Source organism: Lagopus leucura, unplaced genomic scaffold, assembly GCF_019238085.1.
Source record: "Lagopus leucura isolate 7727_CA_CO unplaced genomic scaffold, USGS_WTPT01 Super-Scaffold_100044, whole genome shotgun sequence".
NCBI classification, from domain to species: Eukaryota; Metazoa; Chordata; class Aves; order Galliformes; family Phasianidae; genus Lagopus; species Lagopus leucura.
The window spans coordinates 435,264-461,905 of NW_024962291.1; the positions used below are offsets into that span (position 1 = coordinate 435,264).

General features: G+C 40.9%; 1 protein-coding gene across 2 annotated transcripts in view; it reads right to left on the reverse strand.

The window, feature by feature from the left end:
• LRP5 (LDL receptor related protein 5) overlaps positions 1–26,642 on the reverse strand; it is a 129,682-nt gene that overhangs the window by 74,253 nt on the left and 28,787 nt on the right. For both annotated transcript variants that reach the window (XM_042884596.1, XM_042884597.1), the window contains exons 2-4: positions 23,568–23,964; positions 6,946–7,143; positions 1,800–1,996 (exon numbers count right to left, since the gene is read on the reverse strand). In XM_042884596.1, the coding sequence (XP_042740530.1) occupies positions 1,800–1,996; positions 6,946–7,143; positions 23,568–23,964 (792 nt within the window). The remainder of the gene's footprint in view (positions 1–1,799; positions 1,997–6,945; positions 7,144–23,567; positions 23,965–26,642) is intronic.

Genomic DNA, 26,642 nt, shown 5'->3' on the forward strand with positions numbered 1-26,642 from the left:
CAAAATAAAGCATTTGATTCCCCACCTCCCCAGCAACTTATTTCTGGGAGTATCTAATTTGACATGTATGCAAAGCCAATTTTTTAAGAGCTGACAGCTCAGCACATTCTCACTGTACTGTTCTTCCAATGTTTTTGAAGTTGAACACAGTTACGACCTCTGAACACTACTTATTTCACCACTGCTGGGTCTGCTAAGCAGCATGGAAATAGAAACTGGGGTCTGGAACAGCCTGTGCATCGCAGTACTGCTGCATGTTGGAAATATTTTTTTTTCCCAGCTGCAGAGTTTTTACAAGACATATCTCTGGATCATCAGGAAATGCATGGAGGGAACGTGTCAAGTCCCTTGAATACTTCAACATTAGAAAAAGCACAAATACTGAACAGATTACAAATACCCACTCTTTCCTCTCGGCACCCCAGTAATTTTGAGAACATAAAAATTAAAAGTAAATTTAAAAGATGAGGGGAGTGGGGAGGGGAGGGGGTGCAACTGCACCCTCATCCACCTCATTTACTAGAACAAAATACGGCTGCAAGATACAGAGCAGTAATCACAAATAACCACAGAGAACACCGTCACATTTAACAAGACACTGCAAGCTATGCAAGAACTCTCAAATATCATAGTTTGAATAAGCTTAACTACTTTACCATAAAAATACAAAAGTTCCAGTTAATTTGACTTGTGTTACTTCCACTGATAGTCACAGAGAGATGGAAAGGAAGACACCTAAGCCTGATCTTAAAGAAGTCAATGGCATTTAGGCTATTTTCAGCAGATCATATTCTTTTCATTGTTACTGACCCAGAAATACTGTGACCTATGGTTGGGACATTTCCTGAGCTAAAAGCAGCGGCAAGAATTCAGCATAGACAAATTCTTATCTGGAGCTTTGAGATAAGCCAGGATGCTGTGCATATTTGACAACCTCCATGAAAACTTGCACATGTTCCATCACCAAACTGATTTCCGAATTCCTTTTGCTTACTTTCAAGCCTGTTTGCTAATATCCTATAAACTTTGTTGCGGAAGCTGACTTTAGATTTGGCATAGTTGAACTACACAATCCAAATAAATAAGAATATCTCCACTACGCAAGAGATGATTCTTCCCAGAGCTATGGAATTACATACATTCCCACACTACTGTTTTTAATCTCATTTTCACTATTCCACTTAAAAAAAGTCTAGGTCAATTCCCATATGAAATCATACAATAAAAGATACAGATAGCCTCTCTATATTTTCCATTCTCTACACCTTGCCTCCTTTGAACGATCATCAAACAAAGAAAAAGAGGCACAAACATTTCTTATGAAAGCTGAACACCTTCCATAGTGAAACACCAAAACTATTTGTTACATACTGAAGATAAGCAATATCGAGTGCAGCCTGCAAAAATTACCATTGTAAGTACAAGATGAACTTCACATATTTTATTATAATTGTACTTACAAAAAAATGCAGTTATGTGCTTTTTTTTTTTTTTTTCTTTCATGTGTCTTTAAAATCACAGTATTTTAGAAGTTCTAAGGCCAAGTCTTTAAAGATATCACTGAAGTACTGCACTGGATTTGGAATTTTACTACCCACTGGGATGACAAACAAGCTCTTACCTACTCAGGCTAGAATTTTCAAAGAAAGGTAAAGGATTGAGTAATTATGGTTTCACAACTAATTCTCTGAAACGTTCTCAAAACAGTAAAACTTCACACTACTCCTTTTTCTGATTAATGCTGTTCTGACAAATAAATAACAGTTATGCAAAAAGCTTCAAGGAAAAGTAAAACGTACAGTAGGGCTGCCGGTCTGGGCTTAAGACCTGGATGTCCATGGGTGAATAAAGAGCTGATAATATTTCTCTCCTCTTCTCTCCCGTCCGTTTGTTACAGGCATGAATGGAACGTGTCTGCCAGTCTGTCCAATACAAAGTGTCCCCAGACAATGTCAACGCAAATGGATGAGTAAGACTTCCTTCAACAACCTTTTGCCTGGATGAAAGAAAGGGCAAGGATTAGTTTGCGTTGCTTTCACCAGACACCCTTACAGGGGGGAAAAAAAAAACCATGACTTTTTAAGAATTCATATAGAAATTGTCATCTTTTATCAAAAATCACTGAGCCAGGAGTATCATCTGGTGACGAAAGTGACAACTATACTGGAGTATAAAACAACCTTTTACATTAATCCAGAAGGAACTTAGCCCAAGCAAACACGCATCTCACATTTATTTGCATATTTTTCTAAACTATTTTGCTTATACCCTCCTGTACTGCACATTAAAAACACTCGTGATTGTACTATGAATTCCTTTTCCTATGTTTTTCAGTCTTTATAACTCGAAAATTAGTTTTCTTCACACATCAATTTGAAAATGCTTTGAAATAAACCTCAGTTATCAGCAGCTACAGCGGGCCAAACTCAACAATTAACCTCTAAGGTTGTGAATGAAAAACACCTGGTTTTAGCAACCATTAAGTCACTTCACATCAGCATGCCCCCACAGAACATAACGGCAAGCACCTTCCAAATGAATAGTTAGCTATGCAAAAATGTAGGAACGACAACTTAGACTTTGCCCCTTCATAGCGATAAGAAAACAAATATACCATGTTTCATAGCAACGCAGTATCTGGTTCAGCTACACACTGACCTCTGAAAGGCCACACCAGAGTCCCTGAACAGGGCTGCGCGAACATCCATGTAAAACCGCCTTTGGGAGGAAACACAGGTCTTCAGTGTGCTCCTCCCACTAAACTTCTTTCTTTTTTTCTCCCCCCTCTTCTTTTCCCCCTTCCCTGTCCTTGTTTGCAATATATGACATCTTTACCCAGGACTTTCATGCTCGCAATTGCCAATTGCAGCCAATTCTTTCTCAGAGCAGGAAAATGAAGGAATGACTCGAGGGCCATTTGTCTGCCTCACAAAGCCCTGCACAATACAAGCTGACAAAACACAGGCCGTCCATCACAAAATCCAGGCTTTTCAGAGCCATATTCTTTGAGCGTTCCCCCTCAGATAGCAGTCAACAGTTTGTCTCCTGTCAGTAATGCTTTGTTTAAGACTAAATACTTGTGATGAATATAAATCAAAAAACACTTCAGACATTTTCAGATGGCATTCAGCTGCACTCCCTTTCTTCTGTGTATGCATATATTCTCACATTTGCCGTGAGTGGAACCAAAAGCCACAGAACATATGAAAACTCCGATGCGTTTTCTGAACTCACAAAATCCCCAAATTCATACACACTGCAATTAATTTGTGTAGCTTAGATCCAAGAGTTTTGTAGATGCTCTGTAAAAGCATATTTGACAATTCTGCAATCAAAATAATATGAACTCAATTTTCACAAAAAAATTATGCATTTTATGTGTGTATAAAAAGGCATTCACATTGCCTTCTAAACCAGGCTTCTTAAGCAGCAAAGCAGCATTCCAATAAATCAGCGCACAACTTTGAGAAGCCTTTAACTCCCAGCATCATCCTGAAGGAAAGCAAGGAGCACATTTTTCTTATACCTGTATTCCAATCTGCATTTGAATTATTTGTATAGATGAGGTTAATAACAATAAAGACTTGGGAGGGAAGGTTCATTTTCTTTTTTAATCAGCATAGTTACCATTTGCAGTTTATGAAGGTGAAATACTCCCAAAATTCTTCAAATACATTGAGACATCAATCTTGCACACATAGGACAGATTTAAAACCAACTGGTATATGCAAGCATTTTCACATACTCAATATGGAAAAAGAAAGTCATTCTTTCTGTTCCAGACAGAACACTAAAACTGCTCTGAAATTTCTGTCCTTCAACTTATCACTACTTCTTTCACCATTAAACACCACAGAACAAACAGAATTACTGATTTTCCTCTCCACACTTTGCTACAGCCTTTAAAAAACAAACAAACAAACAACAGTAACAGCAGTACTTGTATTCTAGTATCGTAGCAGCTGTCTTCCACCATATATTGTCCCTATTTCCATCATTCTTAGATATCAAGTCTCCCCCTCTCCTGTAATTACATTCCAGCTGACATGCTTGGAAACTGAATCTTGCCAATATAACAGGCAGATTGCTCTGGTAACATTAATTCACCACGCAGAGTGCAAGTTTTCTTCTCATTTGAGTTCTGAAGTACTAAAACTGCATTAAGACTTTTATTGATAGCTCTGTTTGAAACTTTTTGGCTGTGTGTTTAAGAAACAGAAGCAACTTCCCTCTCACAAATACATTTGCACATGAAGAAGGTCAATTTTGTTTGATTGGTTCAAAATTCATGATAACCTTGGAATTATTATTGAAGTCTACTTTGCCAGCAGGACCTAAGAGTTTCAGCTTCATATATTTCTTTTTCCATAATTCATTGGTGGAAGGGATATAAGTAAATTTTACAAAGCAAATGAAATAAACAGATGAAAAAAAAAAAAGAGAGAAAAGTTAGGAGTAATATTCACTGGATTTATTCACATGCATAATATTTTCAGGAAGTTTTGTCATATAGCTACACTACTAAGCAGGTTGAACAACACCTGCAGTCCACATGCAGTGAGAAAGACACAAGGAATTTCACAGAACACATGCTGCACGGGAATACCCTGACATCCAGCATGACATCAGCTCTCCAGCAGCTGACTGTAACACATGTAAAAAAGCATACAACAGTGAGGTAACTTTTCTAATGCAAAATAGAGCATGCATTATTTTTCTTCCTAAAGTACCATTTCCTTCCTAGCAAAATATACTGCATGGGGGGTAGACATGTACCAATCTGTCACAAAGGCCAATGGCTGAGATAAACATACTCTTCTTCAGGTGGTCTCTCCCTACCTAAATATGAGCAAAACACACTTTACTTATGCATTAGAACTCCAAGTTTCTACACAAACATGCAAGTAAAGTTTATTACATTTTAACGTGCAGGAGAACTGTGGAATCAGACTGGAAAACTTACACTCTGTCACCCATCCTTAAACAAGAGGGACAAATTCACATTGTACTGTATGAAAATCTCTTAGATTTAGAATTATGAGACAACTTTCTATGAACCTGCACAAAGGCTTTGAGCTCCCACTCCCTTCTGTAATGGCCTCTTCCCTTGTCTATGCTTCTGACAGTCACTTAGTACTTGTCACTCACCACAATGCCACCATTATCTAGCTTTACAGAGTGCTCTCAATAGAACTTGAGTGTTTTATAAAGGATGTCAATATCGTTATGCCTCTTTTATGAGTGTGAAAATCAGGCATGGAATGCAACTGCAAAAAACTGAAAGATATCAGTGGAAAATAGTGTTATCTGCTAGGGGAGGGGCATACAATATAGACAGGAGTGTAAGAAAACCCCAAATTTCTATTGATACTGAAAGCATTACAGAAATTTTTAGATGTTTTGAAATAGAGTTCATGTTCGCTACACAAAGATCACTGCTATCTCCAGTTTGCCTCAGGGTGCTGCTGACACACTGGGATAGCAACCTTCTGACAAGTCACAAGTCAACACAGCACTGTACGATAACAACACTCCTCTCTTGCCCCAAGGTAGGCTTCTTTAGATGGATAACAAAAATCTCAGCGTCCAAAGTTGTGTTTCCAGATAATATTCAATTATTTACATCATTAAATATCACTTCACTCTAGAAATACAGTGCCATTCTTTTAAAAAGCAGCAAACTATACAAGCAGGACATCCACACTATGAGTTTCCTACCCATGTAACCTGAGTGCACACTTAAGCCTCTCCTAAGCATAGTAGTCTAGGATCCAAACAGTCGGGTAGTCTGCGTTTAAGAACGGATCATTCTGGTTGCTCTGCCTGACCAGACCAAACATAACTCTATTAATCACATAGGAATCAATTGCAGTTTGGTATACCACTGACAATTCAACAGGCTATGTGAGGACCAAAGCTGGACCACAATGCAGAGACCTGCCTCCTCAGTGGGAGGTTTCATTGGCAAATGGCAGATGCCCATCAGAACCAATGCCTGCCTACTGAACACTGCACTGCTTAAGGTACAAACTTGAACATCCAAGCCTGCCCTATCTGTAGGCTGATCTATGTCATTCCTTAATAGTTAAAATCAACAGAGACACCTGGACAGCAGCCTGCACACTTGCATACTGCGCTTTCTATCAAGCCTTAGAAAAATCTTGCTCACTCACAGTCTGAAATAAGATGAATTTGGGTACTTGTAAGCATGCCACAAAGTACATCTTTGGACAGGGCCAAGGACAGGTGTCTCAACATATACCTCCTGTTGACAAAAAAAAAGCAGAGTAAAATACCAAAAAATTCCCATAGCACTAGTCGAATGCTATATTTCCTGGGGCCAAGGATGAGCATCTCCTATTGTTCTGAAGATAAGCATGAACCTTAAAAAAATGCTGTGCAGGATGGTCATAAACAATCTATAGTAAAACAACAATACAAATATCCTCAAAGACAGTTCTATAGCATGTGAGCATTCTGTTTTTACAGAGCTACCAACAAGTGAGTTTATATTTGTAACGCTATAATGTGATAGAAAACACAGCAATGACAGCAGGGTAGCAGAGTCACAGGCTGCAACAAGTGAGGACAAGCCCAAGTGCAACAGCTATGGATGCAGAAACAAAGGAAAAAAGCTGCTCACCTTCAGAAGGCCTCAGGTAGGCAGGGATCTTCAGCAAGACTGCCAACCCTTAAATGAAGTCTGGGAAGGGGTGGGTCCTGGCTTCACCCCTTCTGGTCATTCAGGTACACTGCATATACCTGAGCTCCCCTGTATTGGCCCTTCCTTCCTACCAGGTGCTCAATCACTACTTTAGGCCCTGACTTGCATTTAAACAACAAGGTTAAAGCATTATTCTAGATTACTGAAAAACGTCTTGGTTCAGAACTAATACAGGGGGTGAGAAATAATTCACACCATATTATTCACTAAAGGAAACTTACCTAAAGGAGCCATCCAGATTTGCTCTATGAATGAAACTCAATTTTGCATCAGCCCAGTAAAGTTTCTGCTCATCAAGATCTATTGTGAGTCCATTTGGCCAATAGATATCTGAATCAACAATTATTTTCCGTGTGCTGCTGTCCATTCCTGCCCGTTCTATTCTGGGTGTTTCGCCCCAGTCAGTCCAATACATGTATCTAAAAAAGAAAGCAGAGATGCACAAAAATAAATCACAACGTATATTCATTAGCTTCAGCAACAGAAAAGATAGAAGCTCTTTGTAATGTTCTGAAGCATCTTTGATTTTGTTTCTTTCGTTTTCCACCATACAGTGGTGGAAATACACAAATACGTATTTCCCCAAGAACATCAACATACAGCAATTCAAATGATATTGAAATGAGATTTGCACCCCAGAGGGTGCAAAAAGAGTCCTTCAAGAGAGCACATCACAGAAGTATTGTTTCTGCATAATGTATTACCTTTAGCCATCAACACTGGGCAGCCCCTGCTTGTCACAAGCATTTACAACAGAGCACTGTCCTTGCTTGCCTAGTTATTGCAAGTTAATATCCTCAATCCCATTCAGAAACAACAGTTACCCAACCAATTTCCAAAACTGCCACAGGTAAATTTCCTTTTGGAAACTGGTGTACAAAAAGAATAAAGTGCCTCAAAGTTCATTTCTGTTCAACAGCAAATCGTAAATCCATACAAATTTAGAATTACATTAAATGAAGACTGCAGATGTTTTCCCTCTCATCAATGCCCCCACTTTTACTGTCACTTCACTTACAGGCAATTCAAGTAGCCTGAATAGAGACATCAAAAGCATTTATCAACCAGAAAGGACTAGATTAAAAAATGGTGAACTCTGCAAGGTCCGGGTGCTTTCCCAATGCAGCTATTTCAGACATTCTATATCAGCAAGCCCTCGACCTGAGCGAGCACTCAAACAAAATCAGTTAGATGTCTACGCTGAACTCACCAGCGCTCCAGGTTCTTCAGCAGTGACAGACAGGCATCAGCTCGGGGTTTGTACTGAGCTACATTTCAGCTAAGTCCAGAAACTACAGTGAAGTGGTACCTCTCCGGCCTTGCAAAGCCCATGCTTACAGGTTTTGTAATATGGTTTGGCTCACATCCCCTGAAGAAGACAGCAAGGGCTATACAACCATGCTAGGAACCACAAAGGTCAAACAGCACGCTTTCTGAGCATGCACACAGGCTGGGAAGACCTCACGGTTTCTTTTATAAGAGAATACTGCCTAGTTTGAAGAAAGAAGCAGGGACAGCATTTCTAATTGCTATCACATTTCTTAGCATCTACAGGATGTTCTCCCCTACAAAATAAGACAGCCATGGAAACTGTAGCAGCTCTGTAGCCCCTCCACAGGCAGCTGGGGCCATCCTCTCAGCAAAGCAACAGCAGTCACAACAGCTATTCTCAGGGCACATCCCTCAGAACTCAAGCTTAGAATGCGCTGATCTCAGGGTAGGTGCTGCACCCTGCTCCAGCCACAACTCCAGTTTTAGCACTGTCGTACCACACAAGATCCTTCTGTCCTATGCCACATTAATTTAAACCATTCTGATCATAGTCACATATAAATCACAGTTGGCCTGTTTATCCCACTGGAAAGTGGAATACAGACAGAGAGAAAGGGCTCACTTGTAACACAATGCACATATATTTGAGTGTGGGAGGGTAAAACAAGGAATTTACCAAATAAAACCTCCATACACACGAGGCCTCAGGCTTCTGATTGATGAATTGAGACAGCTCACCTGAGGATGGCTGCCGGGTATTTCTGTCCCCAAATGCCATCCTCAAAACATCTCTCTCTTCCAGCAGCCAGGACAGGCCAACTGCTCACGAAGAAGCAGAAGCAGGAGCTGAGCTGCCACAGAGCACAGACCGACGTATGAATGTAAATTGCCGCTCATTTTGGTTTTCCTTAACAGGTCAGGCTGTAATTTGTGGCAGTTCAAACTGTGTGGTGAGGCAGCTATTGACAAACAATTAGAGAAAGGGCAGATACTAAAGCAGCCATCTATACAGCCAGCTGGAGAATCAGACCGAGAAATTCATCCAGCCAAATACTCATTAGTAGGTCAGGTCATTTTTCAGTGAAGTCAGTTCTCGGATTTGGCACAGCTACAGTAGCTTCAAGTATGCAAAGGACATCTCGACACATCTCCAGAAGAACAGAAATGAACAAAAAGGGCTAGACAGAAATGGGCCCCAGTACAGCTGTCTTAGCATCAACCTCCTAGGAAAAAAACAATCCACGTTTCCTAAACTGAAATTTTCTCTTAGAATTTCAAACCATAAAGTAGAATTTTCTTTCTCCTCCACAACAGCCTTGTAACACCATTGAGTTCACTGGAATGTCTTCAGCAGATTCTAGACATAAATTATTAAAACAAACAAATGCAAGCAGGAACAGGAACCATCTTACTCCAGTGATATCTTCCAGATCCATTCAAAACCAGTAACAGGTTGCTCGGTGAACTTCTGTTACTCTCCTTGCTCTGGTTGCTTAACAGTATGCAGTTCTTTCTTAGAGAAAATGAAGGATCTGTTCAGAGCAGTCCAAAATCTGGCTGCTGAATGAAGAAAATCCCAGTCATCCAAAGGTGACTCTGGGCTATATATATATATCTCTCTGAAAGTAATGCCTCCTGTTTATTTCCACGAAAACTGTAACAGACATTAAGAGCACAATAACGCTATCTGATAGAGAAAATTCTCTGGTACAAAATACCAGATTTTTGAAAATATACGGTGGGTGTGGTAGGACAGTCCAGCCAAGACAGTCAACATACTCAATAGTCTTCAAACTGGTATGGGGCCTGGTGCTTTCATGTTGCAAGAGAAAAGTCTCCTGTTCTGGCCTGACTCTGGAGCCTTCAGCTTAGCCAGTTTCACAACATAGTGGTCAGAGTTGCTGGTTTGTTCAGGTTCCAGGAAATCCAGAAGGATCCCCCTTTTGTAGCCCAGATGACCGAGCACATTACTCTGCTGCTGAGGGCTGCGTCTTGAACTTTTTCTTCAATCGAAATTGCACAAGTTGGCACTCCATGGACCACTGTTTTGACTCATAGTGGTGAAATCACATTTTGTGAATAATCATTATGGTGAGTAATGATGCAATCCAGGAAACTATCTTTGGCCTTATATTGGTTCAACAGGTCCCGACAAACTTGCATTGGTGTTCTTTCTGTTCCAATGTTGCCACCATCGTTTACTATGCACTGGAGCTGATATTCAGCTCCATAAACAGCTCCTTGGTTGCTATCTGATGATTCACACGGATGAGCTGATTGAGACACTCTCCATTTTATGGTGTGACAGCTGTGCACGGCCATCCAGAACGCACTTTGTCTTTCATGTCAGTGTCGCCACTGCTGAAATGCATCACTCAACACTGTGCTCAACTCCACTGTTTGGTCTAAATAAATGTTCAGCAAAGCACTAATGAACACTAATGGTGCCACTTTTTCACACATGGATGAATTCAACGCCATATCTTTGCTTCATTCACACCATCATGTCCGACACCATTTTGTCAGACTGCCCCTCCACTACCATCTGTCACACAGCAACAAAATGTAATGGAATACTGGCAGGAAGGTTCAGCCTCTACTGCCACACCACCATCATCCACCTCTGATGCCGTGGGTTAACATCATAAAATAGCAGGCATTACTTTTGGAGCAGTCCTCATAATTTGGTTATGACAGTATCACATTTATTCACATACTTTAATGTGCAAATGCAGACCAAACAGGATCTTATAAGAAAACTAGAAATCCTATGATAGTTATTTAAAAGCAAAATGAAACAGACAAAACTAGCTAAGTCCCATTAAATAACAAGGATGAAAAAAACTAAATTACCAACCAGCAAAATCCTTATCCTCAATTTCTGTCATAAAAAAAAAAAATAAATGCCTGCAGCTTGCCTTGAAGCTTAATGCAATCAGATGATGAGAAATAATAAAGTACGTAGGCCAAAGGGCCCTCATGGCTTTTCTAATGTATTAAAAGAGCTCCAGTTCCAAACTGTCTCCCCTCTGCCCCTCAAACCTATTGCCCTATTTCACAGATGATGCATTCTCACAGGGCACATCCTTGGCTACACAGACTGCTGGACAATATCAACACACTTGCCTTCACACATAATTTGCCACAGAAGAGATATATCCCTACTTTTTAGCTAATTAACAGGTAATGAGCTCAATCGTTGAAAGTTCTAAAACAATACAACATAAAGTAGCAGAAGTTCTAAGAAAGGCTAGCAGCATGAAGATACACTTGGACAAAATGTAGACCTGCCTTTACACAGGCAGCATACTCTCAAAGCACTCCTCTCCCATCTTGACTTCAACACAGAAGAGATCATTATTACCCTGTCATCACCTCATCCCGATTGTAGGATGTCCTTGCAATCTCGTAAGTACTATAAAGCTGATCTTCCTAGAGAACTTTTCAAGATATATTAAGTCTCCGTGGTCATCAAGCACCTACTGATCGATGGTTTCATGCACCTCACATGTTCTCAAGTACCCCTTGGTTCATCTCATGAGTAGAACAGCAAAAAGCAATTCCTGACTTCAGCTATAGCTTCCTGCCCTTTTCCAATAGGTTCCTCACTCTTTTGGCAAGCAGCAGTTGCTGAACTGCCAGGAATTCCATCAAGTCAACACCATTCTGGGGATCACTTAACACATCAGGACTAAACTGGAAGTTACGACATCATTATAAGAGATGAGCTGTTCCTGCAGAAAGGCATGGGAATCCTTGGTCTATGCAAGTCTATTTAAAATCCCACTGCTGCCAGATCAAGCAGTTCCTTCTCTGGTTACTATCCTTGCTTCTGACATTAGCACCCTATAAGGAGGAATTCTTATTATTAATTCTTATAATTATTCTTATAATTCTTTCAAAGCTCATTATGAAACTTCCCCAGAGAGAGCACCATTACTTTCCACCAGCCAAGACATACCTTGGACCCTACAACTAGCTAGCACAGTCCTCCTCCCCCACCATAGCACCATCACAGCTTGTTTTGACTTTTTTTGGTCACTGCAAAGCAGAACACAGCATTCGGCACGAAGCATTAATGAGGCCATAAAATGACACGTTTTGAATGAATGCTGGGCAGGATTTTTAAGAACATACAGTGTCAAACTGCCTTTTTTATCCTCCTCTATTTTGCAACAATGACAAAGGCAGTTCAGACCAAATTAAGTACGTGCAGTCTCTGGATAAGACATGCTACACTGAGAGTCAGCTGAAGACAGGTATTTTCTGGACAAGTTATAAATCCTGGGAAGAAGTCCAGTTATTATGGAAAGAATGACATGAGTTAAGCTAGAGAGGCACCGCAAATTCAACTGGAAGAGTAAGATAAAAGCCAGTTTGCCAGAGTCAGAACATTAAGACATGTCAGCAAAGGGCTGGGAAACAAGTTCCCCAGTCTTGAGGCATCATAAGGAAGCAACTTGCTCAAAAATGTAGTCAAGCAGCATGGAAAAACAACCAACGCAGAGAGGCTTAATACTACCACTACTGCAGTCATGTGAACAACAGTGCCAAGGGAAAGAGGTAGGAGGAAGAAGAGACAGCAAGAGTAGCATGAATCTCACACCAGAAGCAGCTAAAAGTATGTAACAATTCAATAGGAAACAGTTTTAAATTAGAAAATTAATAATCAGGATCTGTTTTTAGTGTAAATGTATATACATACATATATACATACATATGCTCGTTCATAGTTCAAACAGCACAGGATACAAATTTCAGGGTAAGGAAAAGAAAACAAACCCACTTTCTTGATCCTGATGCGATCAGGTGGCAGCCTGGCTTCAAACCTATATTTGAAATAGCTCAGGGATCAAGAACACCAGAGCCTACACAAACTACTGAAATCTGCTTGTTTCAGCTGGGTAAACTGGAGCAAGATCCATGCGGAAAAGACAGTAGAGAAATTAAGTATTTTAGAGTGCCCATTAGCAACAGTTACGTCTCACACTTTGCATCTTCAAAACGCCATTAGGACAGAACAAAATCATGCAAACATCAGATAGCTCTGATGACCCTGGGAAGGGGCAGGGCACAGGATGTACAGAAGAACAAGACAAGAAACTCAGTGTGACTTCTCAAAGGAAAGTCAGGCTTCACTGTCACAGGCCACGCACTACTGCAGTTGTTCACTGGATATGTTAGAACCACAGAATGGGCTGGGTTGGAAGGGACCTCAAGGACCATGAATCCCAACCCCCCTGCCACAAGCAGGGCCACCAACCTCCCCATTTAATACCAGACCAGGCTGCCCAGGGCCCCATCCAATCCGGCCTTGAACATCTCCAGGGATGGGGCATCCACAGCCTCTCTGGGCAGCCTGTTCCAGCACCTCACCACTCCCATAGTAAAGAGCTTCCCCCTGACATCCAACCTAAATCTTCCCTCCCTCAACTTAAAACCATTTCCCCTTATCCTGCTGTTATCTACCCTTTCAAAAAGTTGATTCCCCTCCTGTTTGTAGGCTCCCTTTAGGTACTGAAAGGTTGCAATGAAGTCACCTCACAGCCTTCTTTTCTCCAGGCTGAACAAGCCCAGCTCACTCAGCCTATCTTTGTAGGGGAGATGATTCAGGCCTTTGATCATCTTTGTGACTCTCCTCTGGACCCTCTCCAACAGCTCTGTCTTTCTTGTACTGGGGGCTCTACAATTGGACGCAGTACTCCAGATGGGGCCTCACAAGAGCAGAGTAGAGAGGGACAATCACTTCCCTGTCCCTGCTGGAGACCCCTCTTCTGATGGAGCCCAGGATCCCATTTGCTTTCCGAGCTGCAAGGGCACATTGCTGGCTCGTGTTAAGCTTTTCATCCATCAAGACCCCCAGGTCCTTCTCTGCAGGGCTGCTCTCAAGGACCACTCCTTCCAGTCTGTATAGGACTGTAAAGGATGCCTGGGATTCCTCTGGCCCAAGTGCAAAATCTTGCACTTTGCTGTGTTGAACCTCATCAGGTTCACCTGGGCCCACCTTTCAAACCTGTTGAGGTCCCTGTGAACAGCATCCCTCCCTTCCACCGTGATGGAAGAAATATGAATTATTATATTAATATATTTCTTAGGAAGAAATATGAATAAACCTGACAGTAAGAGGGTTTAAACTTGTTAAACTAATTCAGGAGCACTAAGCGATGCATTATTTCTGCTTTAAAAATGCACTCAATAGTCCACATTTCTTCTGGACCTTAGCAGAAACCAAGCCCTTCAAAGAAGTTCTAGACACCATTGTTTCATGGACATGATGGTATTTGGACAATATTCTTGTTTTTCAAATATGTATACTTTTTTCTTTTTTTTTTTTGGCTGGCACATTAACAAACTCCCCTGTTTTCATTTCTCTGTAAAAAAAAAAAAAAAAAGAATGAATAAAAAAAAAAAAATTAGCCCAGAAAAGGTTTCAGAAACATTCACTAGGCTACGTAGAAGATGTCAGTCTGGCACTTGTCCATGCTATTAAAAAGCTCTCTGTTCTGAATGCCTGTTGAAAACAGACATGCAGAATAATACTGGAGAGCCATACACACGCACCTGAGTAGGTCTGGGCGTTTCTCAGTTGGGCCATTCGAAGGCTGGACAGCAAAGGGAGTCGATTGGTTAAGAGCAGGTTACACAGTTTTAAATAGCCCTGGGGCGTGGGCGCATCATAACAGCTGTAAGGAGCAAAGAGGACCAAATCCACTAGCTTGTATCTTTGTGCACATTAGACTGACTGTACTTTCAGGGATACGATTTGGCATCCTACGAGTTTAGTATCTCACCTGGGGTTGCAACAGGTCCATACAAGCATAACAACACTGAGGCTATAAAAGCAAACGAAAACATCAGTTCCTAAAGAGATAATATAAAATGCCACGGTGAGCAAAAATCACTGCTAAGCAACCAACAATTCAATATTCCTAAAAATAAAAAACCAAACCATACTTGAGAAGCACAGAACAAAAAAAGCAACCCTGGGACAAATTCCCTGGGTTTCTTTATTCATTTATTGAGGGAAGCTTAAGTGTCATTTATTTCTTAACCCTTACTAGGTTTTATCCTTTGACACCACGTTTTCAAGCCGAAAAGTGCAGGGTTGGTGGAGAAGAAATCAATATCCAACAATAACTTCGCAAGAGTTCTGCCAATTCTGACCCTAAGCTGAACACCAAAAAAACTAGCAGGAACCAAGCAAAGCAAAAGCCAAAGCATCATCAGTGAGAAGACAAATACATCCTTCCTTTTGCACACACAACCACTAACAGACTATCAAATCCATAATTCAGTAGCCAAAAGTGCTAGAATAAATAGAGCCATAAAATCCAATTACTTCTCTATTAGTAACAGCACAGTAACTGCAAGCTACACTACAGAGCTTTCCAGTAAGACAATTAAACAAATGCACTGTAACTGCAGTCAGCAAGTCACTGGATTTTGGCACATACTTAATTACCGCAATGAATTGGGCTTAAATGGTGTTTCAGTAACAACAGAAGAATGAGACTGAAAGCCACCTTGCAAAATAAACAGATTATAAAGCTGGTGAACTGCACCCCAGTGGCCTTAATTTTAAAATTCCAGGTGCAAGAGCAAAAACAGGATGAAGACCATATTTCCCTTCAGCTTTAAAGCCGCAGGTCATTTCTTATTTCCTGGTACTTGGTCATCATTTTGGAAAAGATTAGAAATCATGGCTATGCCCTCAACAAGCAGCCAATCAGCGATCTGAAGCTATCATGGCCATAATAAAAAGAAGTCACACGGGCTGAACATTTTTTCCACCTTCCCAAAGGCAGTATGGTTGCCAAATCTTATATAACCTGCTTACACAAAAGGGGCCAGTGGTACAGATGATGTAAATCAGTTCAGACTTCTCCAATTTCAAAGTTTCCAAACTTACACAAGCCCAGGGCAAAAAACGGGAGTTCACAGGAAATTGCTATGAAGTTTAGAATCCGGCACATTTCAAACTTACTTCCCCCATCCTACTGCTGAAGCTACGAAAACTGTACAGCTAAACAAAACAGTGCCGATCATTTACAGAGGAAAAAGAAGGGCTGCCTTGCATAGTAAATAACTTGCAAGCTACTTACTTAAGTTGCCTCTTTTTTTCTCCCCAAGCAACACGCTTTGCCATCTAGATGATCTTCACAAGAAAGCATTTTAAAATTTTATTTAAAAGCTGTATTAAAGATTAAAAGATGTTCCTCCTTCAGCCCACAAATATGCAGGCAACAATCACAACTAATCACACCATGTATAGATATATATACACACACGCACAAATATATACATACTATCTAGCTTAGAATGAAGACAAAACATAGCAGCCTATCAATCGATTGGTGCTCCAATATCACCGCAATGAGCTGCCTGCAAGGAAGAGCACATCATTCCATATGCTTACCTATACAAAAAAGAGTAAGGCATCATCGTCATTTCTCAAACATAAGCAAGCATTTATTCAATGTGGCTTCAACAGCCTACTAAGAAGTCAGGTTACACGACACTACGAAGCCAAGGAATGCTTGGGGAGATGGTGCAAGTAATTTAGAACCCCCAAGAAGACTTCCAAGTACGTTGCGCTGGAGGAAGGCAGCAGTAGGGAGATGCATACAGCACTGCTCGGGGTTTAAGGAAGAGAATTTGTAACTTAGAATGCAAAATTACTGCAAGTCACTGATATTTATAGGAGAAAGAAACTGTGCTTGCAAAATTTCCTAGGAAAAAGAGAGGCTGAAGGGAACTGGAGGGAAAGCCCTTTTCCCCTATGAAAGAATGCTTGCATACGTTTTGGCATACATTCATATGTCAAAATTCTACAGAAAATAGTAAAACTACTATTACCCAAAACAAGCCCTTATAACTACTTCTCATGGTCAGCAGAAAACACAAGGAAGGTATAGGGAACGATGTAATACATTTTCTTTCCAAACATTTCTGAGAAGACATATATATGCACTGACTTCATGGAGGGCAGAGGTCGAACAGATGTCCTGAACACAAGTAACCCAACTGCACAAAGAAAACGTTGGTTGCTCTCCTACCCACAGACATTGTACCTAATATGTACCCTATATGCTTGACTCAAACTAATACATTTTGTTTATTTCAGTATATTGATTGATGCCTCGACTCAACATTTGGGAAAACTCAAATGACAGCCAATGATTTGTTCAACTGCATGCTTGCAATTTCAAACACAATGAAACACGTGTAACCCTGTTTAAGTTGACATTCAACACATTCCATGATTCCCTGCAGATTTAAAAACTGCTTCCATCAAGAATTCTGATCAAACTTCAGCTTCTCCCATCTCTTTGGCCTCAGAGCCAAAGCAAGACCACATTCCCAATCACTTCAAAATACACACCAACGTATATACTGGCACTGAGACAACTAAAGCCAGCCTCCTGCTGCATTCTATCAGCATCCTTCTGTTCCCTTAACAAATGGTGTAGTTAAAAGGGTAAGAATACCATTATTTCCAAACTACCTAAGAAGGTATCCAAGGTATCCAATGCATCCAAGACAAAGAAATCTCATTGCCAGGGCTCAGCTCTTTTTTTCAGGATGTGAAGAATCACAGAACTTGTAATGATGAGTGCTAATCAGGGAGAGAGCTCAATGGGCTTATTAAGAAAGTCTACACATTTCCACCTCTTCCCCACAGAATCTCAGCTGCAAAGGAGGAAAACTATTTTATTCTGCCAGGCAGCTCTGTTCTGTTGACAAATAATGCAAGTGATCTTTGAAACACTTACATCCTTCAGTCGTAACTATGAGCAGAAGAAGGGAAATATAAATAAAATAAAAGGACAAAACACTTATGGAGAGGCTGTCACTATCGAGAGCATCCATCTGAAAATTAGAGTGAATTCACAATTGCCCCAAGAACCTTGAGTTTCTCGTGCATGAGACTATCTGCAGATATTTGGTGCACATAACATACGAACAGCTTTCCTGCTCCCAGAAAATGCAGCCACACCAAGCGACTGGACACAACTTACAATCAGTGTTATGGTTGAGTACTTCTCTTTTATTACAGGAAAACAACTGTGCTACTTGGATAGGCAGGAACAGACAATCTGGATCAGCATCCGTGGTTCCAGCACAGCCTGTGGTCAGGTAATATTCAAGTGGTAAGTGCACACCAGATGACTAAGTCATAATCTTCTGTATTTATTGCAAAAAGGGACTGTTTTGCATATGTATCTGTAGCTTGCACACACGGTGGCAGTAGATGGGGTTCTCCATTTGTGCATACATGGAAGGGAATGGTAGCAAAGACCCTTTCTCCAACTGACTTGGAGATCCCCTTATCACATTGCTCATACAGGCATCTCTTGCAATGGGTGGTAGAACTGTTCTGCATCCTCTTTGGCAAGCACTTTTTGGTTCCCTAATTCCAGCTGCAAACTACACACGCAAATTATGTTCCTTCTTCATCACTAAGCAACGCACCAGCAGTTGAGACACTGAAACAGTTCTGGAGATTTTCCACAGGACTTTCTAGATTGCAAACTAATCACACTATTTCCTTCCTTCTTTGCCACTAAGCAATGCATCTATGGTTGAAATAATGAAACACGCTTAACGGATTTTCCACAGGACTTTAACATCAGATTTTCACCAGCACTGTGAAGAGCAGAGATCCAAAGATGGTATAAAATAGCCTCACTGCTTGTCCTATAAGAAAGCTCTAAGAATGCTCTCAGTGATTGTTTGGAGGTAGGTGCTGGATGAAGGGCATCTCTACTTTAAATTACACTCTAATTAGTACTGCTGCCTCATTTGAAATTCTTTTTGTGTAATATCACCTATTCCAAGTAAGAAGAGCTTTAACAGAGCCAATGCTGCAATATATTTTCTTCTCATCTACTAAGCTTTCCCCCAGTTCTCCAGAAGAAAATGCTAATGGCCAAAATTACACCTATGGAAATTCTTCCAGACTGCAAGCAAATACCTAGCAACTTTAAGACTGTATCAATCAGTTTAAGAATCCTAGTTTAACTTTCATTAGATTTCATGATCTGGAAAAAAAAGACAAGCTAACTCAAGTGCTCCAATCTGTTCTCTTCTGGTTTAGCCCTAATTCTCACTCTTCTGTCAGCTGCAATAACTGCATTAGCTATCTGATTACACAAGCCTATTAACAAAATGACAAATGAGAATGTATTAGCAGTTCTCTTTCCTTCTATCACCCACTTCCCTACCCCAGAAAATACCTGTAAACAAGGAACAATTGTTTCTAGGAGAGTTCAAGCTCAGAGTCTGCTGTGCCTAAATCAAATGTCATGACCACTACTTCATGGATGCACTTATAAAATACTTCAGAACTACAACATGAAATTAGTTGTAAAATCAATTTAAATTCAAATTTGTTATTCCTCAAATGTACGTCACGCATGACTTGTTACTTTTTTACTGTATTAATCTAATGGGCACAGTTATTTGGGTAAAGCTGCCCTTAATTTAATATGACCCTCATTAAATTAAGCAATTCTGGAATTTGTCGTTTTAACAGCTCCATGGAGGCTGATTTTAATAGACCATAACAGAGAAAAATTGGTTAATTATAAAGGATACATGTATCTTCATTTTCACAGGCTATTTAAGGCTTACATTGCTTTGAAGCATTGGATTGATACATAAATCAAACAGGATAAACATTAAAAATGTCTGCCACAAGTTAAAGCCAATGAAGTTGTTTCATACCAAGCTGCTGCTCCCAGTGGGGAAAAAAAAATCCTTGCAGACTGAATTAACTGCTCAGGAAAGCAGCACCAGCAAGTCAAGAAATTTATCTGTGCAAAAATCAGAACTGTCATTCTCTCCTCATCTGAAGTAATTATGATCAAAACCAGAGCGCTGCAAGGTGACTCTCTCACCTGCAGACATCTACCATTTTGGCAAATCAGTTTTGTTCCTGATGTGTCACGCCATTCCACAGCGACCATTCACACTTGCACGCTTTCCCTGGAGGATTAAATTCAAAGTAATTAGAAGCAGACAAGTCCTCCAGGGAAGAAAGAGGTTTTTGCAGGACCTATGGAAGGGTAAAACCGAGGTATGGTGACGCCCAGCACACACCAGGCAGCTAATGTCAGGCAACTTCGTGTGCTGACACTGGATACTTAATCTTTCAGTGTGGTTCCTGAAACCAAATACTGAACAGTGAGCTGAATGCAGTACAACTCCAGGGCAGTGGGAAGCAAGCCTGAAACAACGTCTTCTATTGTTACGCACACTGGACTTTGTGTATGTTGAAGAAATACTGCACATCTGTTCTGTGCAGAGTATTGCCCTTCAAAGTCATGTAAAATTAACCACTCCTGTATCCCCCTTTCTTTCCAAGCACAAAGATTAGATTTACAGAAGTAAAACTTCACCAACAGCACTGATGACTGTTATAAAGGCTCTTCATTACACTGTACCAGACAATTTCTTTCACCATTGTTTTTATCCAGTTTTTACTAAGAACAGTACTCTTGCATTTAACCTAGTTTAGGAGTAATATGCTATCAGAAATCCCCAATTAATCCCATCAGTTTTTCAAAGCAGTCACAGACCACCTAATAAGGCATTAAGTGCATCACCGTGACTAATATGTAAGCTACCTTAAAGAAAACAATCAAAAGGTAAAGAACTGGATCCACTTACAAAATGTCAGCCAGACACTACAGAATCATACAATATCCTGAGTTGGAAGGATCACCGAGTTCAACCCCAGGCCCAACAAAGGACCACCCAAAAGTCAAACTCCATGTTTGAATGCGTTGTCCAAATGCTCCTTGAACTCTGGCAGCTTGGGGCCATGACCATGGCCCTGGGAAGTCTGTTCCATGCCCACTGCCCTCTGGTGAAGAACTGAGAGTACAGATGACCATACTGGCTGCCAGGGCACACTGCTGGCTCACATACAACTTGCCATCAAGCAGAATCCAAGATCCCCTCCTGTGTGGCTCCTCTCCAGCTTCATGTCCCCTAGTTTTGTATCTATAGCCAAGGCTGCCCCATCCCAAGGGCAAAATCCAGCACTTGCTCTCATTAAACATCACGTGATTGGCAATTGCCCAGCCCTCCAATTTGTCAAGACCTCTCTGCAAGGCCTCTCTACACTCAAGGGAGTCAACAATCCCTCCTAATTTAGTATCCTTCACAAACCTACTTTATATACTTTCAAATATATTACCAAAGTCATTGATGAAAATGCTGAAAAGAACAGTCCCTGAAATGGAGCCCTGTGGAACCCCACCAGTGACTGGCTGCCAGCCTTGTGTTCACACAACGTTTATAACAGCCATTTGTGCCCAAACCATCGGCTAACTGTTCACACGCTGCACTCTGCTTTTGTCTGTGTTGGACGTTTTGTCCAGAAGGATATTGTGAGAAACAGTAAACTATAGTAAACTTTGCTAAAAATCTGAGAAGACTGTATCAACTGGCTTCCCTTAGGCAACTAAGTGGGTCATAAAAGGAGATTAAGTTTGTTAAACAGGGCCTTCCCCCTCATGAACCTGGACAGGCTGTGATCAATGACTGCACTTTCAGATGTTTTTCAGTAAGCAAACTTTTCAGAACAATGTTTTCCCTAATTTTGCCAGGCACTAAAGTGACACTGACAGGACTATTATTACCAAAGTCTTCTTTCTTGCCCAGCTCGAAAACTAGGACAACATTTGACAGTTTCCAGTTTATTGAGACCTCTCCAGATTCCAAAGACTGTTGAAAAATAATCGAGAGACATCTCACAATGACATCAGCCAACTCTTTCAGTACCCTGGCACGAATCCCATCACGCTCCATAGACTTGTATGCATCCAGCTGGAACAGCAAGTCCCACACAAGTTCAGGGTTTCTATCACCTATGTGGTATCCCCAGCTAATGGCTGACAAGCTGAAGTCACCCATAAGGACAAGGGCATTTGATCTGGAGGTATCTCTGAATTCTTTAGAGAATAATTTATCAGCATCACCATCCCAACTGGGTGGCCTAAACTCAAGCAATAGGTTTACATTAAATTTGTTGACCCTTGTAGGTCAATTCTTCCCTTTTCTCCTTTCACCTGAAGGCAAGAGTAGCAGAAGCGAAGTGAGGATTTAAGAGGATAAGATCCCCCTTGAAAGTCCTGCAATCCAACACAGTCACTCCACTTTTCCTCTTACTGATTATAACTTCTCTTTCTACCAGTTACCTGGGAAATACAAGCAGTTCCAGCACTTGGCCTGTCAACAGCACTAAGGATTTTATTTCTCTGGGTACACATAGTTTCACTCAGTACCTGTGCATCTTTCATATATTAATCATAAATGTATCCATAATTCCATCCATGCATCTGGAAAGCATTATGCAGGGATCATTGCAAAAATAAACTCTCAGAGTTCCAGTCTGCAGTACAGCAGTTGCTAATACAGTGATCACACTGCTTAGTTTCAGTTTTCACTTCTCACACACCTGAAGAAGGTGGTTCCTCCAGAAAATGCCCATCTCCCAAGGCAGTGATTTCCATTTTGCCAATATACAATAATATCACTCTATATTTGTGGTTTATCCTTAGCCCTTATATTAACTCATCCTCTTACAAAGAGGATGGGCTTGATGAAAATGTCAGCTGATGTTAGATTTTCTTAAAGATAAAAAACCTAACCACACATACCGAAGATGAGGAAGATAAAGAAACTTCTTAGAAAAAGTACAAATGACAGTAGATTGAAAACAAATAGCCTTGCTTGTGAGCTTTGCTGCTCCTCCACCATATACAGTATGATTTCTTTGAGCAGCAGGGGACACTTGCAGTGCTAGCATAGCAGTCTTCCAGACATCACTGCAATTAATATGGGGCACAAAGTGAACAACATCAGCACTATTCGTGCATACAGTAGCAAACAGCACGTGTGCAGAAATGGGGGTAGTGAAAAGAGCAAAGCTATAAAGAAACACCAGTACTTTCAAGAGCACTACGAGCACCTGGTCAGCCACAGTGACTCATCCAGCCTGTTCTCTTATTACATCCCAACCTGGTTGTCTTAGAGCATAAGGAGCCCCTGACATTACCTGGGTTCTTTCAGTTGCCAGAGTAAACATAATTGTTCAAAAATCACCGCTTAAAAATATCCTGGTTTCATTCACCAGAGCATAGCTAGAGAGAATTTCTATTTTGACTCATAGATATATACACACCTTGCTGACTAGACACATTAGACATCCCATATCAAATGAAAATTAACTTACCAGACAAGACAACCGAGGGAATAACAATAAAAAAGGCTTGAAAAATTAATTGCTTTTCAGAAGTGTAATGAATACGCTAGGCAATCATACCAAATGAGTATTTGACTTGGCACCTAAGAGCAGCTATATTTTTCTTTTTGGCTCTGGGCTGTCATTTCTTGCCACAAAATATTTAAGTTTAAACATATGTTCAGTTATAGATCTTGAGAAAAATACCTTGGGAAAATGTAAACTAAAACAAAAGACCGTGTTCCTTTCCCAGAACTAAAAAACCAACATAAATCACCATCGTATCCATTTAAGCATTTAAGTCAAATTAATATTTACCCATGAGCTGGATCCAAAGCTATTGCCCTGGGCTGATCAAGGTCTTGCCAGAAGAGGACTTTTCTAGATGTTCCATTGAGATTAGCGACTTCTATCCTATTGGTTTCTGAATCTGTCCAGTAAAGTTTTTTCCCAATCCAATCACATGCCAGGCCATCCGGGGAAACCAGACCAGAAATGATGACATTCTGCACCACATTCCCAGTTTGGTTAATATAAGTTTGCTTGATGGCTTCTTCGCTCACATCTGTCCAGAAAACGATGCCTTGCGAATACTGGAAGTCAACCGCAGCAGCATCCTCTAAACCACTGACCACCACAGTGGACTCCAGCTTTGTGCCTCCAGCATCCACGAGTCGAACATCCCGACGGTTGGCAAAAAGCAGGAAGGGAGACGCTACAGAAGAAAAAACAAAAACATATCAGTATTATTGGCATCTACTATTGGCATCTATTATTAGCATCAGTTAGAGTGCTGAGTATAAGTACACCAACAGGTCAGGCACTACAGCAGAAGCAGCAAGGAAGAGAAAAATGCACAACACCCATAACCTATTGCTTCTATTCATCAGAAAAAGAAGACAGGGATGGGCAGACCCCATTTCTTACCCACAACAGGGCCTTCAGACAGAGGCTCTTTGACAATTCAGGACAGACTAATTTAGAACTCATTCTTACATATTAGCAGGTGAGTTGAGCATTTAAGTAAGTAGAGACCAACAGGCAAGGTATTTCTAGTGTTAATATTGACATCTTGTCTATACAGAAAAACAAAAACAAACCCCAAACTCTTTGCTGCTGTACGCACACTCCCCAATTAAACTGCGAGTGCCCTAAATCACGTGGCTTGGGTTCTCCTCAGATAATTCACGACCGAGGTTTAGAACAAATTCTTCATGTTTTAAAGCTTCTCACAATGTTGGAAAGACACACGGAAGACAAGTCCTGATGCCTTTTAAGTAGCAGGTTGGAAGCTAGCCGTTCTAGGTACCACAAACTGAACTGCTTGTACCAAGTGCCTACCAAGCCTCTCCCACCCCACAGAGTATTACAAAACTCTAGGAAAGGGAGAACAAAAGCGACGGGGAGTGAGGTAAAGGGTAGATTTTGGCAAGGGCATGATTCAATCCCACTATGTCACTAATCCCAGTTATGTCACTGTGCCAGGCATGGCTGCATACACCAGCAGCTGTTTAGGAGAATGCCAGCATTCAGAAAAAGCCACTAGCTGCTGGAAGGAATGGAGCTCCCTCAGCCTCTCTGCAGATGGCTGAAGCCTGGTAGGGATTGTATGCCATGAAATTTCTATTTGCCCTTGTTGTTTTTTTCACCCTGAACCCCAGTACCCTTCCCCACTCCACCCCAATTCTTCTACATCAAACAGCAGTGGCTGGAGGCCTCCATCAACTGACTGCTTACTCTTGATTCACGTGTCATCATTTTAACCAATGCTTCTGCTTCCAGCGTACATCCAGCAGAGTTGCATAAGCTTGCCACTCACACAGAGCAGCAATGGCAGACACGTTATTTCATCTTCTGTGACTTCAAGCCTGTGACATAAATACCTCTGGTTTCAAATTCACATTACTGAATCTAATAGATGAGGATTAGCTCTTGATATTGTCTTTCAGATTTAGATCCTCCTGTCCTTTAAAAAGAAGGCACTTCAACAAGCTCTGAGTCGCACGTCTGTGATGCAGGCAGCCCATCACACACGACTGCTTTTCCCATAAACTCTGGATCCACGTGCACTGGAGAATACATGCCACTGCACAGGCCTGAGTGAAGCACATTCGTGACAGCAGTTCATGTATTTACGTGCAGGCCAAGGGCCTCAGTTAGAACCTGCAACTCAACATCAAATGAAATTAAAAACATGCATAAAAACTCAGCCTTTTATTAATGTTCTGCATGGCCTTTCCCCCCCCCCCCCCAAGCCAGGAAAGAGGTGGCTTTACTTTTCTGTCTTGGAGGAAGTCTATACTGATGAAAGTAATTAGGAAAATTTAAATCAGCTGCTGGTTTTGGTGAGAGTCTTGGACAGCAAAGACACCGGCAATTGTTAACACGAATGTTTCAATGAGAATGCCTCTTTTTTTTTCCCCCCTCCTTACAGCATTTGTAACTCAGAAGTTTACATAGCTTGAAGATCATTATTTGTTAAGAAACAAAGTTCTGGTAACATTCCCATCTCATTTCCTAACTTGCCACGTCCTTCCCTCTGCCATTTTTAAAAGCACCAGTGATATCATGAAAACCCAACAGGTTAGTAGTTATTGAAACCAGAAGAAAAAACATTTGGAATGCAAAATGCTTGGTTTCCTCTCTGCAACTCATTGTTTCCCCAAAGCTATGTCTATTTTAAGTGGCACTATACCAAACCATCTGAACACTTGGAAAGTTTGATGTTAGCACGCTCTGTTTAAGTCACAAGTTCTCTGGGGCAAAGAATTTTTCATTTGTGCATAATTGCCTTACCAAGCTTGTCCCACATCCAGCCAAAGACTAAATGCATAAAAAGTCTACAGACAAGACATATATTGTCCCCACAACGTTTTAAGGAATACGAAGGCACAAGTTCTCATGTAAACATTTCGACACCAAAGCCATTATAAACACTGCTACAATGGAAAAAGCAACCTGAAACATCAAGTCCAATGAACAGCAGAGGAACTCAACAGCTTCTTAACTAAAGATCAGACATGAACAATGTCTAATCCAATCAGTATCAATATTATCCCAGTTCCCCATCACTTTCAAGAAATTTCTTCCCCACTGATGCACACAGCAGGACAACAGCATACAGATAACACATTAACTACTGTGCTGACTGTCACTTCTGTGCTTTGGAGTTGTCCTGATTGAAGAACGGATGCATTGTGAACACCCAGCAGGGAAATTGTACTGACCTGCTTGCAATTGTGTTAAGATTTTACTGCATTTGCACACTGACGTAAACTGATCGATTACTGAAAGATGCACAGAGTTCATCCTTTCTGAGAACAAATGAGAATTTCATTTCCTTCAGGGAAGAATAAACAAATACATTTGACAGATTTTGCCAGTTATATTCAC